The 18264-nt window shown below is 41.8% G+C and overlaps 1 protein-coding gene across 3 annotated transcripts in view; it reads right to left on the reverse strand.

The window, feature by feature from the left end:
* Positions 1 to 1227: 1227 nt before the first annotated feature.
* The window catches only part of NRP2 (neuropilin 2), a 172254-nt gene continuing 155217 nt past the window's right edge, over positions 1228 to 18264 (reverse strand). The window contains exons 16-17 of one of the 3 annotated variants that reach the window (XM_086955302.1): positions 7457 to 7516; positions 1228 to 6411 (exon numbers count right to left, since the gene is read on the reverse strand). In XM_086955302.1, the coding sequence (XP_086811428.1) occupies positions 6119 to 6411; positions 7457 to 7516 (353 nt within the window). In that variant the 3' untranslated portion in view covers positions 1228 to 6118. Of the gene's footprint in view, positions 6412 to 7456; positions 7517 to 13144; positions 17467 to 18264 lie in introns of those variants that run through there. The other 2 variants (XM_086955304.1, XM_086955305.1) reach the window with 2 other exon arrangements.

Raw genomic sequence — 18264 nt, forward strand, 5'->3', positions numbered from 1 at the left:
TGTGCCAAATCACACGCAACCTTGCACTGTGGTGCAAGGGTGTGTACGTATTTGTAAGAATAGAAAGGTGACCCTTGCTGTACAAAACTCTTTGACTTTTCCTGCTTTGTATGTGTGCTAAACAATGCCAAACAGATGCAAAGCAGTAAAAAAAATTAAGAGAAAATATGCCATGAAGAGGTGTAGAATTCATGTGCACATTCCTGTCTGATTGATTGTTGCAGATAGGGATTTTCTTCAAAGCCCTTGGGTGGTTGCATGAGAAAGTCCATGCGGCGCTCATGGAACGGCCACTTGATGCAGTGTTAACCCAATGCACCACATTGCGCAACTTTGCATTACTTTGGGAAGATATCTAACTCAAATCCAGATGTCCAGTGGATAGTAAATCCCAACATGACACTTTGCGTTGAGTTACAAAGTAGCACAAGCAAGCAGGCCCTGTTGTTTAACTCGTCATCATGGTAGAGCCCGTTTTCTTTGGAGCAGGTCATAGGACATCCTTGCTACGTCACCGGATATTGAATAATGCTCTAGTTCGTTTGTACACCAGGAGTGACATTACCTGAGCAGGAGGAAAGGGGCTCTCAGTCATCAAAGCACATTGGGGCAGATTTACAATAACTGGCGCATCCCCAGGGATGCACCAGTTATTGTGCGCCGCATTTACAATGCGGCGAACTATGGGGCAAAAACGGCACAGATGCGTGACGCATCTGTGCTGTAAAGGTGGCGCATTGCTGGAGTTGTGTCGCAAGCCCGACGCAGCTCCAGTAAGGCTCGGGGGTGCCCTATCTGTCCAATGCTGCGTCAAGCCTTACGCCTGCTTCAAGCAGGCGCAGGGTTTTGACGCAGCATTGGCCTAAAAGTGACTGAGTGAAATCTGCAAGATTTCACTCAGCCACTTTTGCGAGGCGCACCTGCCCCGGACCGCCCACCCTGCGCCGGAACGCCCACATATGGCGCAGGGCTTTACAACGTGACGCATCTGCATAGATGCGTCACGTTGTAAATGGGTTGCAGGGATGCGCCGTGTTTACCCCGCCGCTGCGTGACGCAAACGTGGTGCAAGTCCAACATAAATCTGCCCCATGGTGCCTTTTGCCCACTCAAGTAGGATCAAGAAATCATCCTCCCTCAAAGAACATGGATTGCATTCGAATTTTTCCAACACCTTCTGGTGACACTCATTATATGCTGCTTTGATAAATAATTGAACACAGACCATTATTTTATAATATTTATTTAAATAGTCATTTAAAAAAAGAATTTCTCCAAATTACATAACAGTTTGATTTGTTTTGACACAGAAGAGTCATAGGAAAGCTATCTCAAACATGGCGTCTGGCTCAGCCAGTGAATGATCAGTCAGCTTGAACGCTGACAATGCTGGCAAAAACAGGGGAAAGAAAACTGCATGTGTTCAAGGGCTCTCAGTAGGTCTTGGACCAGGTTCTGAGTAAGCACATGAGTATAGTTGGCTTCATGTACATACTCTCATGCCATGGAATTAAGGGTAAAAATCACAAATCAGATGTCACTGAAGTCCGATGTACATTTGCATATTTCCCTGTCACACACTGAAGGTACATCCAGTAATTTGCGTCACAGGAACCATCCAGTGAATTATGTCACATTAGGTCTCAAAACCCAGGCAGGCGTCATCAAAAAAAGAGACATTCAAGAATGCAAATTGGTGATGATTGCAGGATCCAGAGCTAGATAAAGAAAACAGTTTTTTGGTTTGCACTGGATGGCCCCTGCAATGATTGCTCATATTTCTTTTCAAGAACAATAAGTTGCAGCTTGCTAAACATAGGACTGAAAAGTACTCAGTTACTGATAGCAGTTCACAAAAGTAAAAAAAATAAAAATACATTCATGTAAAGGGTAACTTTGCTCACACAAGGAAATATATTTTGAGGTTTTTAAATTAATAAGTTTAGGAAATGCGGTTCTAAAGACAGTTGAGACATAAAATGTTATCGAGGCTGCGTTTGCTCATTTTTGGATTACTTTTCGAACCACTGATTGCAGTGTAATAAAAGTCCAATATTCAGACAAATTAATGGGACTAGGATTGTAAAAGCACATTTTGCTGAGGGCTGTGTGACAGTATGAATGTGCGCTTAAAAGATCAAAGGACATTACTTTTCTGTGCCTCAATCAAGAACAGCTAGGACAAAGGTTTCTATGGAGCGATTTGACTTAGATCCACCAATTTCGTTGCCTCCCTGTTAATTTGTAATAAACAAGAAATCCTGTATGTACAAACAGATTATTTGGCAGCACACATTTATACAAGGCTGATAAGATGTTTCCCCAGAGCAGTCAATATGATGCATTCATGTTTCCACGGTAAAAAAAAAGCATGAGGATAAAGGCAAGAGGCAGAATTTCTGGTCTCCGGAACAGGCCAGAAGATTGAGAGAACAGAAGATGGAGTGACTAGGAATGAAGACCAGATCACAATACAATTGAGGCCGGTCAGCTCTGACAGCAGACGTTTCCAGTGGGAGGATGTGTGGCTTAGAAGGATGTGGGCTGGGGATGAGCCTGTGATATCAGACAGATATGGTTGGGTGCATAGGCAGATCAGAAGTAAGAGGGATTCGGGATGGGTTTGTGAATGACAAGGGTGTGTTCATAGAGAGATGCTTGGTTAAAGAGGCAAAAGGTCTATAGATGTGTCTGATACAAGCAAGCATTGGAGATTGTGGTTGTGTTAGTCATCTGAAAGTGGGGTTGCAGCTGGATCTGTGAATCAGCGATAGCTAAGGGTGAATACACGCTAGTTGTGGGGAGGGAGAGAATCTGTGATGGTATCGAGTCTTGTGGTTTATGAAACAGGCGAGGCAAGGATCAATCTGTGGTAGGTAAAACATATGGCAGAGATGGATGAGTTCATTCTAAGTCAGAGCACATGGAGCGGTCTATATTAGGACAACAAGGTTGACATGGATGTCAATTAGAAGACAAGACAGTCAAAGATAGCTCTGAAAAGAGGGGGCTTGGGTTAAATGGATTCTTGGTTTAGAAGACAAGGCATCTGAACAGGTCTGTGGTAGGGTAGAAGCATGGTTTACAACACAGGGTTTCTGGGACGGTCTGTAATGCTTGATAAACATGGTTGGAAGGACACATTATTTAAGTAACTGAGCAGTCACTTGTAGGGTTGCATTAAGAGAGAGGCTTAGAATACATGGCTGACTGAGTCAGAGCACATTGAGTAGTGTTGAGTGAAAGCACTTGAGTTTGTGGATGACAGGGTGACACCAATGACAGATAACTGGAAGAGACCACATATCTCTTACAAAACTTTTGGCAAAAGAAGGCAGTCATGAATTGGGGAAGTAGATTGCTTGGTCAGAAAAGGAAGGCTGGACTGGTCTGCATGACATTATATATATAAAAGATGAGTTGGAAGGTTGGAGATGGGGAGCGAGATGGCACTTTTCTTTCATATTCAAGGCACTTGATAAACTATCTAAATATAAGTGTTGGTGTATGAGTAGCCAGATGAATGAAGAATTGATTGGGCTTTACAGCATTCAACCCAATTCTAGACACCAACAAACGCCTGATCGGGATGCACCATTTGTGGCATATCTGGACCACTTTAATTCATGCACAGTGGTACATGCAATTCTCATGGCAGGAAATGCAGGATTATAAGTAAAGTCATGCTCTACAGAGCATATACCAGGACTGCGTAATACTGCTAGCATGGAGGAGAACTTGGACTGACAGAGTGAGCCACCTCTCTTTTAGGTATACCGGAGACCTCTTTGCAGGATCAAAAGAACATTAAGTATATAATGGGACAGTTAAGTGGTCTCATTTTTAGGGCAACAATTACCAGCACACATGCCTAGATGAAGGAGGGGAGAAGAATGGTAGCTACCAGAATATCATAGTCAGAATATTATCAGAGATATATAAAACATCTTACGTATTGTTTGCAAAAATATCGGTCCAGTTGGAGTTAACAACAGAAAATCTATTCCAAATGGGACAATATCTTTGTAAAAAATATTTAGGACACCATTTTTATGTTAGATTATATTTCTGATTACAATACATATGATACAACCAGTAGATCACCAAACACCCTCCGCTACATCCAGTAGTCTCATAGAGGCATGAAGAGTTGGATACAACTGAGTCTGTGACAGCACGCTCCCACATTAGTGTATTTATACGTCAGAGTATCTCTATTACTGACATTGGTACAATGCTACTCTTATGAGCACACAGGTCAATAGCAATCACTCCATTTCTGCTTTGTAACCCAGCAAACAGCAGTACTCTTTACTCAAGAGTACCCTCTGCCCACAAACATCATGAAGACAGAGAGTGACCAACAAGCTCCTCCTCAAACAGAATTTCATCTAGGGATGCATCACGTGGAAGCTGCACAGTTGCCACAGACTGTCAATATTCACCACCCCTTTAATTGAGTTAGTACTCAAACTGTGTTTGAGCATGAGAAATATTCCTTATCACAGATTGCCACTGGTGAATCCCTGAGCAACAAATTAATCATGTGGATTTGGTAGCAATCGATGTTATGCTACCGTTTGCTTGACTGACGCTGCCTGAATTCCATTGCTATGCCTGGCAACATCTATCATTGTCTCAACATCATCTGGCTGTATAAGAAATACAGCTTCTCTCAACAGTCTTGAAACCCTACCCTACATAGATCCTGGCCACTCAGGATGTTACTCACAGGGTAGTCTCACTGCTACCTTCAAGGCTTTCTGAAGTTATCTCATCATGCCCGGCTGAATCCCCCAACTTTATAGAGCTATTCCATATATCTCCTGTGAATTTCTAGTAATTCTAGAAGAAACACATGGATTCAAACTAATTCAGAAGGGCTATAAGTAATTATAGAAAATGTGGAGAATTGCATCCCTCTTCCCAAAACTCTTTGTAGGAAAGCCATGAAGATCTGAGGAGTAGATTAAGAGCCTGTATCCAAATGAAGGTTTGGTGAGTAGACAAGTGACATGGGATTTGATAGCTCCAAATGACTCTTTTCAGTTTCTTTTTGTTATCCCTGACCTTGTGACATTCATATAAAAAGCTTGATGAGTGAGATTTAAAAAAAAATAATAATGCCAATAACTCCATTCCTTCCCCCATCACAAAAAAAATCCCCAAAAATAATTACAATCAAAGCCAGCTCTGAATCGTAGAAAACGTAAGAAATGTGTGTTTTGTGATGTTCTTTGCAAAGAAAAAGGACATAGAGGAACCTGATAAGGACCCTGGCCTCGTCACCAAGAGCCGGACGGCTTCTGACCCAAAGACCTGGCTGTAGAAAATGGCTGTCATTCACAAATCATGTTAAGGCTCTTCAGCATGCCTCGAGGAGGTGCTTCCATGCACTTTTTGCACATTATAGTTTCCTGGAGGTTTAGTAGCTTTTTTTTGTTTTAGATTTGTTCATTCCACCTGTTGTAAAAAGTGCTGCTGTTTCCGTTGACATTAAAACCGGTTGTAGAGGAAAGACAATACAGCGTCGGTATAATCCCCCCCACCCCAAAAAAGCTCAAGGCAACATCAAGCCCTTCTTAGCGGGCACCAAAGCTGCCAGCTCAGAGCGCTGCGTTCCATCGAGGTGCACCGCTAGCAAAGAGAGGATGTTCTCTTCAGTCTAGAAAATCTTGCTTGGGTGTAGAGGAAGGGGCAAGGGAGCTAGTATGGCTTTCGTGCTGCTTTCAAAGACATAGTCAAAATGTTCTCCTCGCCAGCCCCCCATTAAGATCAGGAAATAAGGAACTATGATCAGTAGGTTCTCCTTCAGTTTCCCAGAATCTTAGGGGTAAGACAAAGAGCTTCCTTCACTTGTGTTCACTTGTTCCATTTGAACAATTCTTTTTGTCCCAGTGCAGTTTTCATAGCCAAAGCATCACCGGCTCGATGACCAGCAAGCATAACTTTTGCGGGCTGCGATCCATTGGTTAGAACTGTGCTAGCATTGGCTGGCCCAAGCTCAACCTTCACGAGTGAAGATGATGGCGGTCAGTTCCAGTACGAAAAAGGAGCCTTTTCATCCGGGCGCTCCCGCTGGCATGGTTTATGTCAAATCTACTGGGGGCATTGCTGGTCACGCCTCAGAGCAGCACTTCTGGGGGTTCATCTTTACCTTGTGTTTGACTCCGTCATAGAGTTCAAAGTTGTAGTTCTCCAGGGTGGTGGAACTGCGCGAGGAAAGGCCACTGTAGGAGCATGTGCAGTACAGAAGCAAGCCAGCACAAATGGCGCCCAAGAGGACGCCGAGCGAGCTCATAGCAATGATGGTGACCAGGATGGGATCTAAGGTGTAGAGCCAGTTCTTCTCCTTGCCCGACATCGGGGTCACCAGGGAGCTGGCAGGAAGATCTGTCGCTCCATAATAGGCTGCGAAGAGACAGGAATGGTTATAAATACAAGTTTTCTTTTCTTTATGTCACATTTTCAATGTTGTAACCTGTTCTATTTTGAATACAAAGATGAGAAATCCTACCTGGCAACAAAGGACAGTATGTGACCCATGCTCATAATTTAGGTGAAATGTACTTATATGTGTCTCTTGCAAAAGTAAGATGTGATCTCGCGTGAGTTTGGGGGACGATAGTGGACCCAAGCAAACCGCGAGTTGTTATGAACCACACCATTTTTAAAATGGGGAGATTTTAAATAGAAAACTGGGTTTACATGGCAGAACAAAATTCTTTATTGATACGTGGGTATGAGCTGGTGGTGTTGAGCATTGTTTTTAGCATTGTGTGCTGCCAGGATGTTTGACAGTTAATGCATCAAGCACGAGCTGTGATGCTTAAAATGTCATTTGAATTAAATGTTTTTAAACTGAGACCAGACATAGTGTGTTTAAGAATAACATTTAGCTTAGAGACTCTGCTATTTATAGCGTGTGCAAAGTGAGACTTTTATGAGTCTATTTATAAATTGGACCTTTTCAAATATTACATTTTACATTCCTTGGCTGATGCTGGTGGTGCCATCGAATGCCATATGTTAATGCACTTCTTCCTTTAAACAAAGAGCCAATGGCATGCTCCCTCTTATCCAGGAAATGTTGGCAGTGTAAAGACAGAAAGTGTGCACCCCATTCAACAACTGTAAACAAGACAGGATATCATGTGGAGGAAAGGAGATTCTCAGCCCTTACTAGATGATGGAAGAAATTGAATTTATCATGGTGGAGGGCTGTCCAACTTGTTCACTGCATATTGCTATTTTTCCCCAATTACCACCCCTGCCCATATTGCCTCACAACTGCTCTCAAAGAGACTTTATGTTACTTTTTGCACCTTGAACCAATGTATGTTGACTAAGGAAGCACTCCAAGGTGTAATGTTGGTACAGATCACATTCAATGAATTAATTCAATTTTGGCCAGGGCAGTATGTTAAAACATTGGGGTCTTAGGCTGCATACTTACCATCCTCGCCTGTGTTTCCTTCTGGGTAATCAAAGCCACCATTCACCAATGGGATATTCACTGAAATGAAAGAGGTTACACTCTTTAAAATAAGACATGACAACACAATGGAATTCATTGCCAATGAGAGCACTGTTAAGTGATTACCAGCTTCCCTACCCCTGCCCAGCAAAATATTTTATGTAAAAATACAGGCACAAAATGGAGCAAAATTTCACTGAAGAACGTCCACTTTTAAACAAAAAAAATTCTGCACAAAAGTGAACCACATGCCTAAATCTGAACCATATGTCCCTTTCCAAATAAAGTTTTCATCTAAAGCTGGACAAACGCAAACCCACTTGTTGCTGATTAGGGGTTTCCAGTGTGACATTCGAAACATGGTTTAAAAGTATTGAAGTTCTGGGAAAGTAAATATCAAAAGATGATGATGATAGTATACCAAGAAAAATATGTTCTTAATTTACCATTACATATAAATTGTTTGATACTTAACAAAGCCGTAACAAGTGATTGAGCGGCCAGCTCAAATCTAAAACTGCAAAACTGGGTTAATTAAGTATTGGAAGGTTCCACCAACCAGCATCACCATATGATAGTGGCTAAAATATGTATTTTATGGAAGAAAAGCACTAATCTGCACCCTTATAAAGAAAAAGCTCTTCCAAAGCAGTCTCTTGCCATAAGATTGAGATTGTGTTTCTAAGTACAGTGCACATTTTTATCTTTGTAATAACTTTGGCCCTGTTCAAGGAATCGACAATTACGTTCCACTGATGTCGCTTTCATCATTTCAACTTTTGGGAGATTGGTCAAGACACTAATCTCATTGTAGGTGATCTAACTAGTGGCTGAGGGCACGAGGGAACTGTGGCAGCACACCTTGGCCGCAAGGCATATAGGGTAACTTTGACGCCATCTTATAATGCACATGATCATAGCACATTTACAGGAAGTGGGCCATTATTCTGAAGTGGAGCAGTGAAGTTTTACCATGAAATTGAGCTATTGAGTCTGTTTTTTGTGAGTGAATAACATTTGCAATCTTAGATGAATCTACACCATCTTTGAAAGTGACTTGTCATTTTTGTTTGGATTACCTTGATATATATATATATATATATATATATATATATATATATTTACATATATACAGACACATACATATATACATGTAATTGAATGTATATAATACTTTGAAATCACGATTTTATGTGTGTGTATATATATATATATATATATATATATATATATATATATATATATATATATATATATATATATATATATAAAAAAATATATATGTGTATATATATATATATATATCTGACCTGCAGCGAACATGTTTATGATGACGTGGGAACCGGCCTTTGGAGCCCAGGAGTACCAAGTAGTGCAGATCTATGTGATTTTGTTTATGGTTTTAATTGACTAATAAACTAAATTAAACAATGGTATTGGACCAGAAATCTTCTACTCCTACCCATGGCTAGAAAGGACTGGCCCCGAGCTGCACCAGTTTGCAGTTCATTGTAATTAATTTAGTAGTGCAGCTTGTTGAGTGAATTCCTAAAAGGGTTCTGTTTTTATTATATTCGGCTGAAGAAGGTTTTCTTTTGTTCACACTTCGCAAGTGTTTAGCAAAAAAATGTGGAAAAGCAAAGCACGAGTGCACTTGGGGTGGGCAGCGAATGTGGGAACAAAACTCAAGGTCACATTCCTTCCACTTCAAAAGGCCGGAACACCCACTGGCTTCCGCGTGCACTTGAGAAGTGAGGAGCAGAGGGCAGCGCGAGCACAGCTCGGCCCCTTCTGCACCGAGAGGCGGATGTTTGGTTTGGATGCTTGGAGGGCCGGGCAGGGTGAGATTGGGCACAGAGCCAACGCGGTCCACAGTGTGAGGTTATGTTCCTTTCACCTCATTCCGCTGCCTGCTCGGAAAACCTTCCTGCAGCCTCTGCCTCTCAAGAGCCGAAGACCTGCTATTGGTTGACGGGAAGGAAGGGTAACCAGGCAGCAGCCAGGTTCACTGCAGCCCCAAACAACCAACCAACCCTCTGGCCGGCGGAACACAGACGAAGGGCCAAAGACAAACAGTTTCCTGCGGCTCCTCTTGTTGTAGCTCTCTCCTACCAGACAGAACAAGCTGTGTGTTTGCGAAAAGACCTATTGTCAGCTTCCAATGGACTTTGAGCCCACCCATAGCTTAGCATTGATTGGCTTTATTGTCACTCTCACATGCTTGCTTTTTATTCGTTAGCTTGTGCGGGCTTTCCTTCCTCTTCTTGTCCCTCCCCTGGAGCCTCATTGTTTGTGTCCTTCCACTACCTTCATCTTTTTGTTTCAGCACTCTGAGGGACCACATGTGTTTTCCAGCTGTCTTCAGCTATGCTCCATGTTGCTTTCTCTCGTGTATGTCATGTACTTTTCTCCCTGCCCTCCGTGTTGCTTTCGTCCCTTCCCTCCGTGTTGTTTCCTCAACCCATGCCCTCCATGTTACTTCCTCTCACCCGCTTCAACAAGAAAGAAAATATACTGTTGGTCTTTAAAAAAAAAATTGCTAATCCAACTTAGATCAGTAAATATTACTCTTTTCTTTTTAACATTCGTGAAAGTAAAGCATGATCTGAGGAGGCTACATGTCATTGATTCTGCATGCGCAGTAGCATCATTCTGGCTTCTGCACAATAGAACAGGGTTTGAAGAGTGGACACTATCCAAGCACATCCACTGTGGTGTGAGAAGTGAGGTGACAGAGCCAAGTTACACTCGTTAACAGGCGTCAGTCCACCCAAACATTCCACTTTAAATATCTGGTCTTTAACATACTGTCTAAGGAGTTGTTTCATTCCAGCCCTTTGCATCATTCCAGTCTTAGGATATATTCATGATGAGGCTGCATGAGCAGAGGTAATCTAAAAGTGCATAGGCAAAGACAATAGGCCTGGATTTAAAGCCAGACATAGAAGAGACAACTTGCAAGAGAAGACAGAGAGGACAGTAGTTGTAATGAAGCTCCTCTTACTGTTCAAGGCAGCACTCAAGTGAAACCGGAAGGATACACCCCAAACAGCCAATAGCATTTGTGGCGAGAAGAATAATTCACTGGGCGGAGCCAAGACTTGAATGACAGTCTAAGGCCAGTGGCTGAAAGCAACTGGGCGAAGAAGGCGCGTGGTTGAAAGGTCAGTACCTGGTATGTTGTGTTATGTTATCGTATGTAATGTTACATACATAACATATCTAAACCCCACTTCATGAATATTGTTAGCAATGGAGCTGTTTCACTGCTACATCATCAAAACGCAGACGTAAGAAGTGTCATTTAAAGAAAATAACCAACCTGATTCTTGTTCTCTACACTGCTCTTAGCGTGAAATGTTGCCACGGCCAACATGTTGGAATAATGGTGGTAAACAGCACAATGCTTTTCGAGGACGCCAGAGGGACAGTGTCTTACATGAGTTGAAGACTGCTATCTGCCCTGCATTGGCTGTGACGTGCCACATGAATCTGTGAAAACCAGATCACTTAGCCTGGCAGAGTTTCACTCAATATTTATATCATTTGAATTGTCTTTTTCTTCTTATAGAAACATTTAATTTATACTCCAGAACAAACAATCATATTTCAGTAAAACGTGATTGAACAGAAAAATGACGAGCTCTTCCTGTCAAACATGGAGTGTTATAGGCCTCACAATCTCACGACAGGGATCTTGAATCCGTTCACTGACTCCCTGGAAATCCTACTGGTGGAACATCATGCCGCCCTCCACCAGTATGCCTACAAAATCAAAATATATCTCCAAGTGTTGCAGGCAGCTGAAATGCAAAGGCGATTCCTGGATATTATTCAGTGCTGAATGTTCACAATGTGCAGGCAACCCGAAGTAAAATGCTACCAAAAGCAAGTTCATCTTCATTGATGAAGGCGAGCATCAGCAGACAAGTGCAGAATGGATGAGCAACTTACGGCTCAAGAGATTCCCACGCACTTCCACCAAAAGTCGCAGGTCCCTGGGCTTCTACATGAACCTGTACCTCCCTTCCAAAGAGCACATTTTTAAAAAGCCTTCTAGGTGGTATGTTACTCAATCAGCCTCGAGTGCAGGACCACATTCTTTATCTCAATTCACCATAAAAGCTTGTGTCCTATCACTCAGCAGCAGAACCAAAACTCTTATGGCCAATAGCTCCACTCTTACCCTCTAAAAAATGTCCTCCATGTCACCAGGCATATGACCTCCGCCCAATGACAGTCTGATCCTGTCTCTCCACACTCAGGGATCTACTTTAATGTAATTGCAGGTGCATGTATGAGACACTCAACATTAATAACCCGACTATAGCGCCGGAAGTCACCGGTGTGGTCTATGGTCACACCAACAGGATCTCAAAGTACTGGCGATCCCGAAGGAAAGGAAAAAAGGAAAAACTTTTCTTCTTTCATATAACCCCCTCCTTCCAAATATAGAAGAAATAGTCCTGCACCTTACACTACCTCCCTCCCTAATGACGCTCAGGAAAGAACCTAAGACCCTTCTTTTCTCAATCTAACTCACTGTGAAACGCTCACACAAGCAAACTGGCCAACTTGGGTCACCAAGTCCTCAGACTCTCCAGCCAACTGAATTCATTAAAGTAAGACTACTCGTCTGTTGATCTGACTCTGGTGGCTTATGAGTTCACTTTTGTCAACGCATACATTTAATGAATTAATAACTCGAATGAAGGTCTTTAGCTTAAGACTACATAACCCTACGTATTATATCGACAATCTAATTATTTCCTACATTAGGAACTCAGCATGTTATTACCTCTTGCAGACCTCACTCTTGCATGACATCAATACAACCTGGAGATTTAAAAGCATGTATTGTTTGCAAATTTACAAGGAGTTTACTATGATTCTTTGGTTGGACACAAGTTATTTCAGACAACAGGTCAAAGAAATCAGCTCTCCGTATTGCCATTTGTTGTTTTTCGTGTGCTGCAGACCCAGAGTGTAGCTTTGATTAGCTGTTTTGTCTTTCCCAAGGGCATACTTGGAAATTATATGTCCCATCTGCAGGGTTTTCCCACAGAGAGACATTTCATGTAATCACATTTGGCAATTTGGCTCTTTAGAAAACTCCCTCAACAATCAAGCAGGTTGCAGCAGATGTGCATGTCCTAACAAGGCTGTGTGGTAAACATGCAGGGGTTCAAAACAAAAAAGATGCTGGCAAAGGGAAGCTGTCAAAACATTTCAATTATCTCTCACAGTGGCTTTGGAGTGAGTGTTGTCCTTGTAAACTAGAAATGTGAAACATGGAGGGCAGGCAAGGTAGCGGATAGCGTTGGCTGCTGGCTTCGTATCATCAGAATATGGCAAGAAGATAACCTCACACATCTGAACTGAGACATTTGTAGTCTGCAAGTCTAGAGGCGCTGAGATAGTGTCCCATTTTTGTTCCTGTTATATGGAGTGCTCAATTTTTGTTCTGTGGTTTTCTATAAGCTATCAGACTTTACTCTTTTGCAATAGCTTTTTAATTACAATCTTTTTGCCCGGATTTTTATTAAAATACAGATTTTTAGTTTTCTCTGCTCTGTTTCCTCCCACACTTATCTGAGTTTAACTTCACAGTGTGCACCCTACATAATTAATTACATTTGTCACTTAATAAATCAAAAGAGCCATTGGTACAAAAATATCATTTTATTACATTCCACTCAGCACATCTTCAAATAAGCGTCAAATTTTCCACAAGATATCTTTGCACGAACAGGCAATTGGGGCAAGGCTCGGGATGCCACCGTGCTAGAAGAGAAGGGATTGGTGACTTAAACAATGGATATTTAACCTGCAGTCTTTGGCCTTTTCTTTGTATCACAAGCTTCCCGGCCAGCCATGATGGTTCTGCCAGGTGAGTTCATCTCATAGAGGATCAGCACATTTGCCATCCTACAACTGTATGTGGTGTCAGTTCTTTTATAGATTTCTGGTCACCATCATTACTTCAGATATGAAACACTTTCCTGAACCTCAGAACAAGTTATGATCATGAAGACGTCACCCATCTTCAAAAGGATACTAAAATCTGGGAGATTTGCTTAAGAGACAGGCAACTTGTAATCTGGTTATATTTCTCAACAACAAATAGAGGCTATAATATCTTTACATCAAAAGCCTACTGCCTTTATTTCATGAACAAAGCAAATCCAGATTAATTAATGTCTTCCCTTGCGCTTTATAAGCTAAATGGCATCTAGTGATGCTGCGGAAATGTGGATCTGTGGCCAAAGCTGGGTTCCATCAAAGGTTCTGTTGTGAATTGAGTCCTATCATCTATTTCTGACATAAAGATCATGTGACATCAGAGTTCCTCCCAAAATCATAGGTTTTAATTCGAGAAGTAAAGAAATTCAAATGTTAATGATGGTGGACAGCTCAGATGGTTAAGGCACCAGTTTTAGGACCAGTGTGATCCCAAATGTGCATGTTCTGATCCCAGCAGAACTCACTCAGCCTGTTCATCCTTCCGAGGTAGATAAAATGAGCCCCACATTAGTTGTTAAAAGTGGAGTGACTTAATAAAAAAGGGTAAAATAAGTGCAGTGTTTGCAGAAACGACTTAAGAATAGTTAGTAATGAGTAAGAGATCTTTTATGGTACTGTGATAAGACTTCTGTTATTCTAGAAAGTTTGATGTCAACAAGCATGCACCCTGATATAACTTGTGCTGAAGTTTTGAAATGCAACCTTAAGAATGTTTTTAAATAATCAGTAAGAGAAAAAGTACTTTGATGTAAAACTAGTCAGGCGTATTTGTTTGACTCAGTGTGACTTAGCAAAGTGCTCTTGAAAAAAGTGACCCGCCCAGCACCCTTTCTCCTCCAAGAATGCCGGAGAATATATGTGACGTTCTCAAATAGACTCCATACAGACTTGACACAGTCTTGGGTATTAGAACAGGTTCTATCTGCCAAAAAAATGTCCCTTCTCTAACATGCAATGCATGTTAGAATTACATAGAACCAACCTTGACCATGCAAAGGGTTTGAGATATACTAGGACAGGGGGTCAAGTTGAAAGATTGATCTATTTTAAAGGTCCACCAACAAGTTGGAAATGCTAAACGGTGACTATTCTACTTCTTTCTAGGTTAACAAATTTCTCACTTTTTTGTCTTTTGTCAGATTTTCAAAACAAAACACCCCATAATATCAATATTGTGCTGATATGTAGCACCACCAGCCCAGCTTTAAGTTATTTTGTTTGCAACTTGAAGCATACATCAAATGTAATGTCCTTGGCAATCAACCATTTCTTATTCATGCTTGGCCACTAACAGCGGGAAAAGGGAAAACACCATCAATGTAGCAACCAATATTTTGTTGGTCATAATGAGGGTTATACTAGTGTTGAAAAGACCCCACCAGGATGAGTTCTTAAACTTCAAACAGCTCATTAGTCAAAACACTTCTAGTCATGATACATTTCTCTGTCCATCTGTAAGAAGGCACTTCTTATGTGCATGCAATAACCAAACAAAATCAAATGGGAGACCACCCCTTAGACTACAGAGGTCTGAGTATGAGAGCGACTGGCTCTTCTTGAGCCACAAAGGAGCAAAGCCTCTTTTTTCGCTGCTCAAGAGCTCTTTCTCACCTGCAGTTTTATCGGATCAGAATAGATGTCATGGACAGCAATGGCCACTGCAGAGATTTTGGGACAAATAGTCTCTCTTCTTTTGAAGATCAAGCATTGGCGTACAATCAGTACATGCGTCCACTAATGGACACAAGCCACAACCAGAGAAAATATTGGGTGACATGCTATGAGGTTTTGCAAAGCGCGATCAATCCACTTTGGGAAAAAATGGATTTTGCCATAGATTGTAGTCCATCTGTAAGAGGATAAGGGGAAGCATTTGTATAGATTATAGCACTGTATAGAAAATTAAGGAAAAATTGGCACATATGCAGACCCTTCCTTGACCAGTTGCAGATGGAATAACATTACAGGCTAAATCCTTTCTGGCATCTCTTTATGACAGCCTTGCAACATACCAAACCGATATGCGAAGGTGTTTTTCCCAGGTTACATAATGTTGGCAAGGACACCCTCTGCAAGTTAGTTCATGATGTTTGATGACAGTTGGGCTATAGAGATGGCATCTCTGTGAGTTTTGATTGAATTATTTGAATATTATATTAGAAAAAAAAATAAACCAATAATCAAAACAGTATTGAGAATCGATCATCATCCCAAAACGGATCAAAGTTTGAGACCTACTTAAAGTGTTTACAGAAAGAGTAATTTTGTAGCCTGCTTGTACTTAACATTTCCGAAAAAGGATTTACTGTTGTAGAGAAATGTCGCTGCACAACGCAGGACTGTGCCCTTGCTGTTCTCCTAGAATATAGTCGAACACTTCATTAACCCTTTAAGTGCTGCCGTCGGCCAACGGTCGTCGCGAGCACTACCTTGTCACTGCTGCGCACGACCGTTGGCCGACGGGGCCGCACCCGTTATTCGAACGTTCAGCACTGGGAGCTGAACGTTCGACGCTGCTAAGGTGTTAAGATAGTTTCCCTCTGTGCGTTTTTACTGTCTCCAGTCTGTAGGGACAATATTCATATTCTGAAGGGAAAGTAAGACTTCTGAATGAAATGCCAAAGAAAAGGGAGCCTTCATCCCCCTTTCCGCCCCACTAAAAAATAATACATCAAGGATAATAATATTAATAGGCACCCTAGAATCAGGTCACTTAACAATAACAAAACACAAAACCATAAAACATGACGTCCTGAAGCTACTGAACTTACTTCCACCTGAGACCTACTTACAGTACGTCTATGAACGAACCGAAGGCTGGATGTGACATGTACAAACTAAACATTCATCAGAAGCTCTTCTGACATAAGGCAACTTTACAACCACTATTTTACAGAGGTTTTTGTTCACCACCTACAGATCTATAATTTGCTTGAAAAAAATGAGGCAGCAGTATATTAAAAAAAAAACTTTGCGGTTTCCTTTTGCCTTCCCTCACTATTGGGCAGGAGGGCCAATGGTTGACTCCGTTCCAGTTGGGGTAATGAAATCAATTTCTTCCTTTCCGCAGACAGATCAGAGTTCTACCACACATAAGCTCTGCCAAAGCTAGATAAGGCAAGAGGAGTAAAATGTCCCCTCCCTTAGCCTGAATATTAAACAATCCAGTATAAGTGTTAGAAAGGAGCATCTAAGACCTTCCTCAGGCAGGCGGGCAGTGGGCAACGGGAATGCTTGCCCTGTGCATCAGAAGCGGAACAAGCAATTTTAAAAAACAAGCTCTCCCAAAAAAAGTTAGAGCTTTTCGCTCATGCATTTTCTCATTCTCTTTCTCATCCACATACACCCACGCACACTCGTAATACGCACACGCACAATGGTACATATTCACACATGTATGTACAGACACACTTCTGAGTTTTCCTTAAATTTGTCAGGAATAAGAAATGTCTTTGAAAAAAAAAAAGAAGAGCAATCCAGCTGAGGGTGACGGAGTGTCTCTTTCCACAATCCAAGATGCAGCATTGGTTGAATCCCAAAAGAAAGAGAAACTGTGGATATAAATGCGTCTTTAAGTTCTCAACGTTTCAATAGGTGAAGGACAGGGGGAAAGTGCAAATCGAGGCAACGCATCTGAAGTCTGGTTTTTGTATAGTCCTTGTGGTGGCTCCGCTTTCAGCATTGCGTGCTGTTGTACCGTTCATCTTGCTCTAGTTTTATTGTTAAGGTAGGCTCCACTGCCACAGGAGCGCCATTGCCGTAGTGTGCGGGTTTGTAGGTGATGGCGTGCTCACTCTTCTTGGCCGCATAGCGGAAGCGGTGGTAGTGAAGCGCCAGAGCCAGGGCGACTGAGACCAGCACAACGACGGCCCCGCCGGCAGCCATGACGTAATACCAGTATGTAGGGATGGGCTGCACTGACACTGTATCCACTGTGGGCTCGCTCCCCGGCAGAAGGGTGCCGCCTGGAGGAGAGACACAGAAGAGTGTTGCTAGGTGGGATGCATGCGGACTAACAATGAGCATAAAACATTCTTTCAAGTGAACAAGTCAGATTTGCTCACATAGACATACAGACACTGATAGCAAGGGTGATTCAGCAGGACTGGCGGTACACCAATTTCCATCCTATTATGACATGTAGACATTACATGGTTTCTAACTTTAAGATTTAGAGTTTTTGTTTGTCCAGTCCCCTTTCTAGCATGACCACATATTACATGCCTACCACTTCAATATTAAGGAGTACTTGAGTCACACTCTATACCGTTAGCCCAATAAGCACAGGCAATACATGGACTTGAGCTCTAATATCCGGTATGCCCACCCCCTCTTCTATCATAATACCCTAATAAAGGCTCAAGATTTAACTTCAAGGACTTCACAGGTCATTCATCAGCTCCATTTAAATTCCAGCCATTAAAACACAACTTGCAAACAGAATTTAACAGGAAGGACCATCCCTTACGTCTTACGTCTCCTGTAATTACCTCTACTACCATGACCTCATCATCATTACCTCCACAGCACCATTGCTTATCTCGCTTTTACCTCTACTGCCAAGTATCTCAACAAGTTTACCTCAACTTATATTACGAGTCTTTCTACAGTTATCATTCATTTTATCACTTACTCCTTGTTAGGAGCTGTAATTCCTCAATATTGCCTGGTCCTAACATTAACACCATCCATTACCAATAATATTTTTCAAGAGCACATTTGGTAATAGTTATTTAAATGTATTAATTTCAAATACAATACAT

Source organism: Lissotriton vulgaris, chromosome 2_1, assembly GCF_964263255.1.
Source record: "Lissotriton vulgaris chromosome 2_1, aLisVul1.2, whole genome shotgun sequence".
In the NCBI taxonomy this organism is placed as follows: Eukaryota; Metazoa; Chordata; class Amphibia; order Caudata; family Salamandridae; genus Lissotriton; species Lissotriton vulgaris.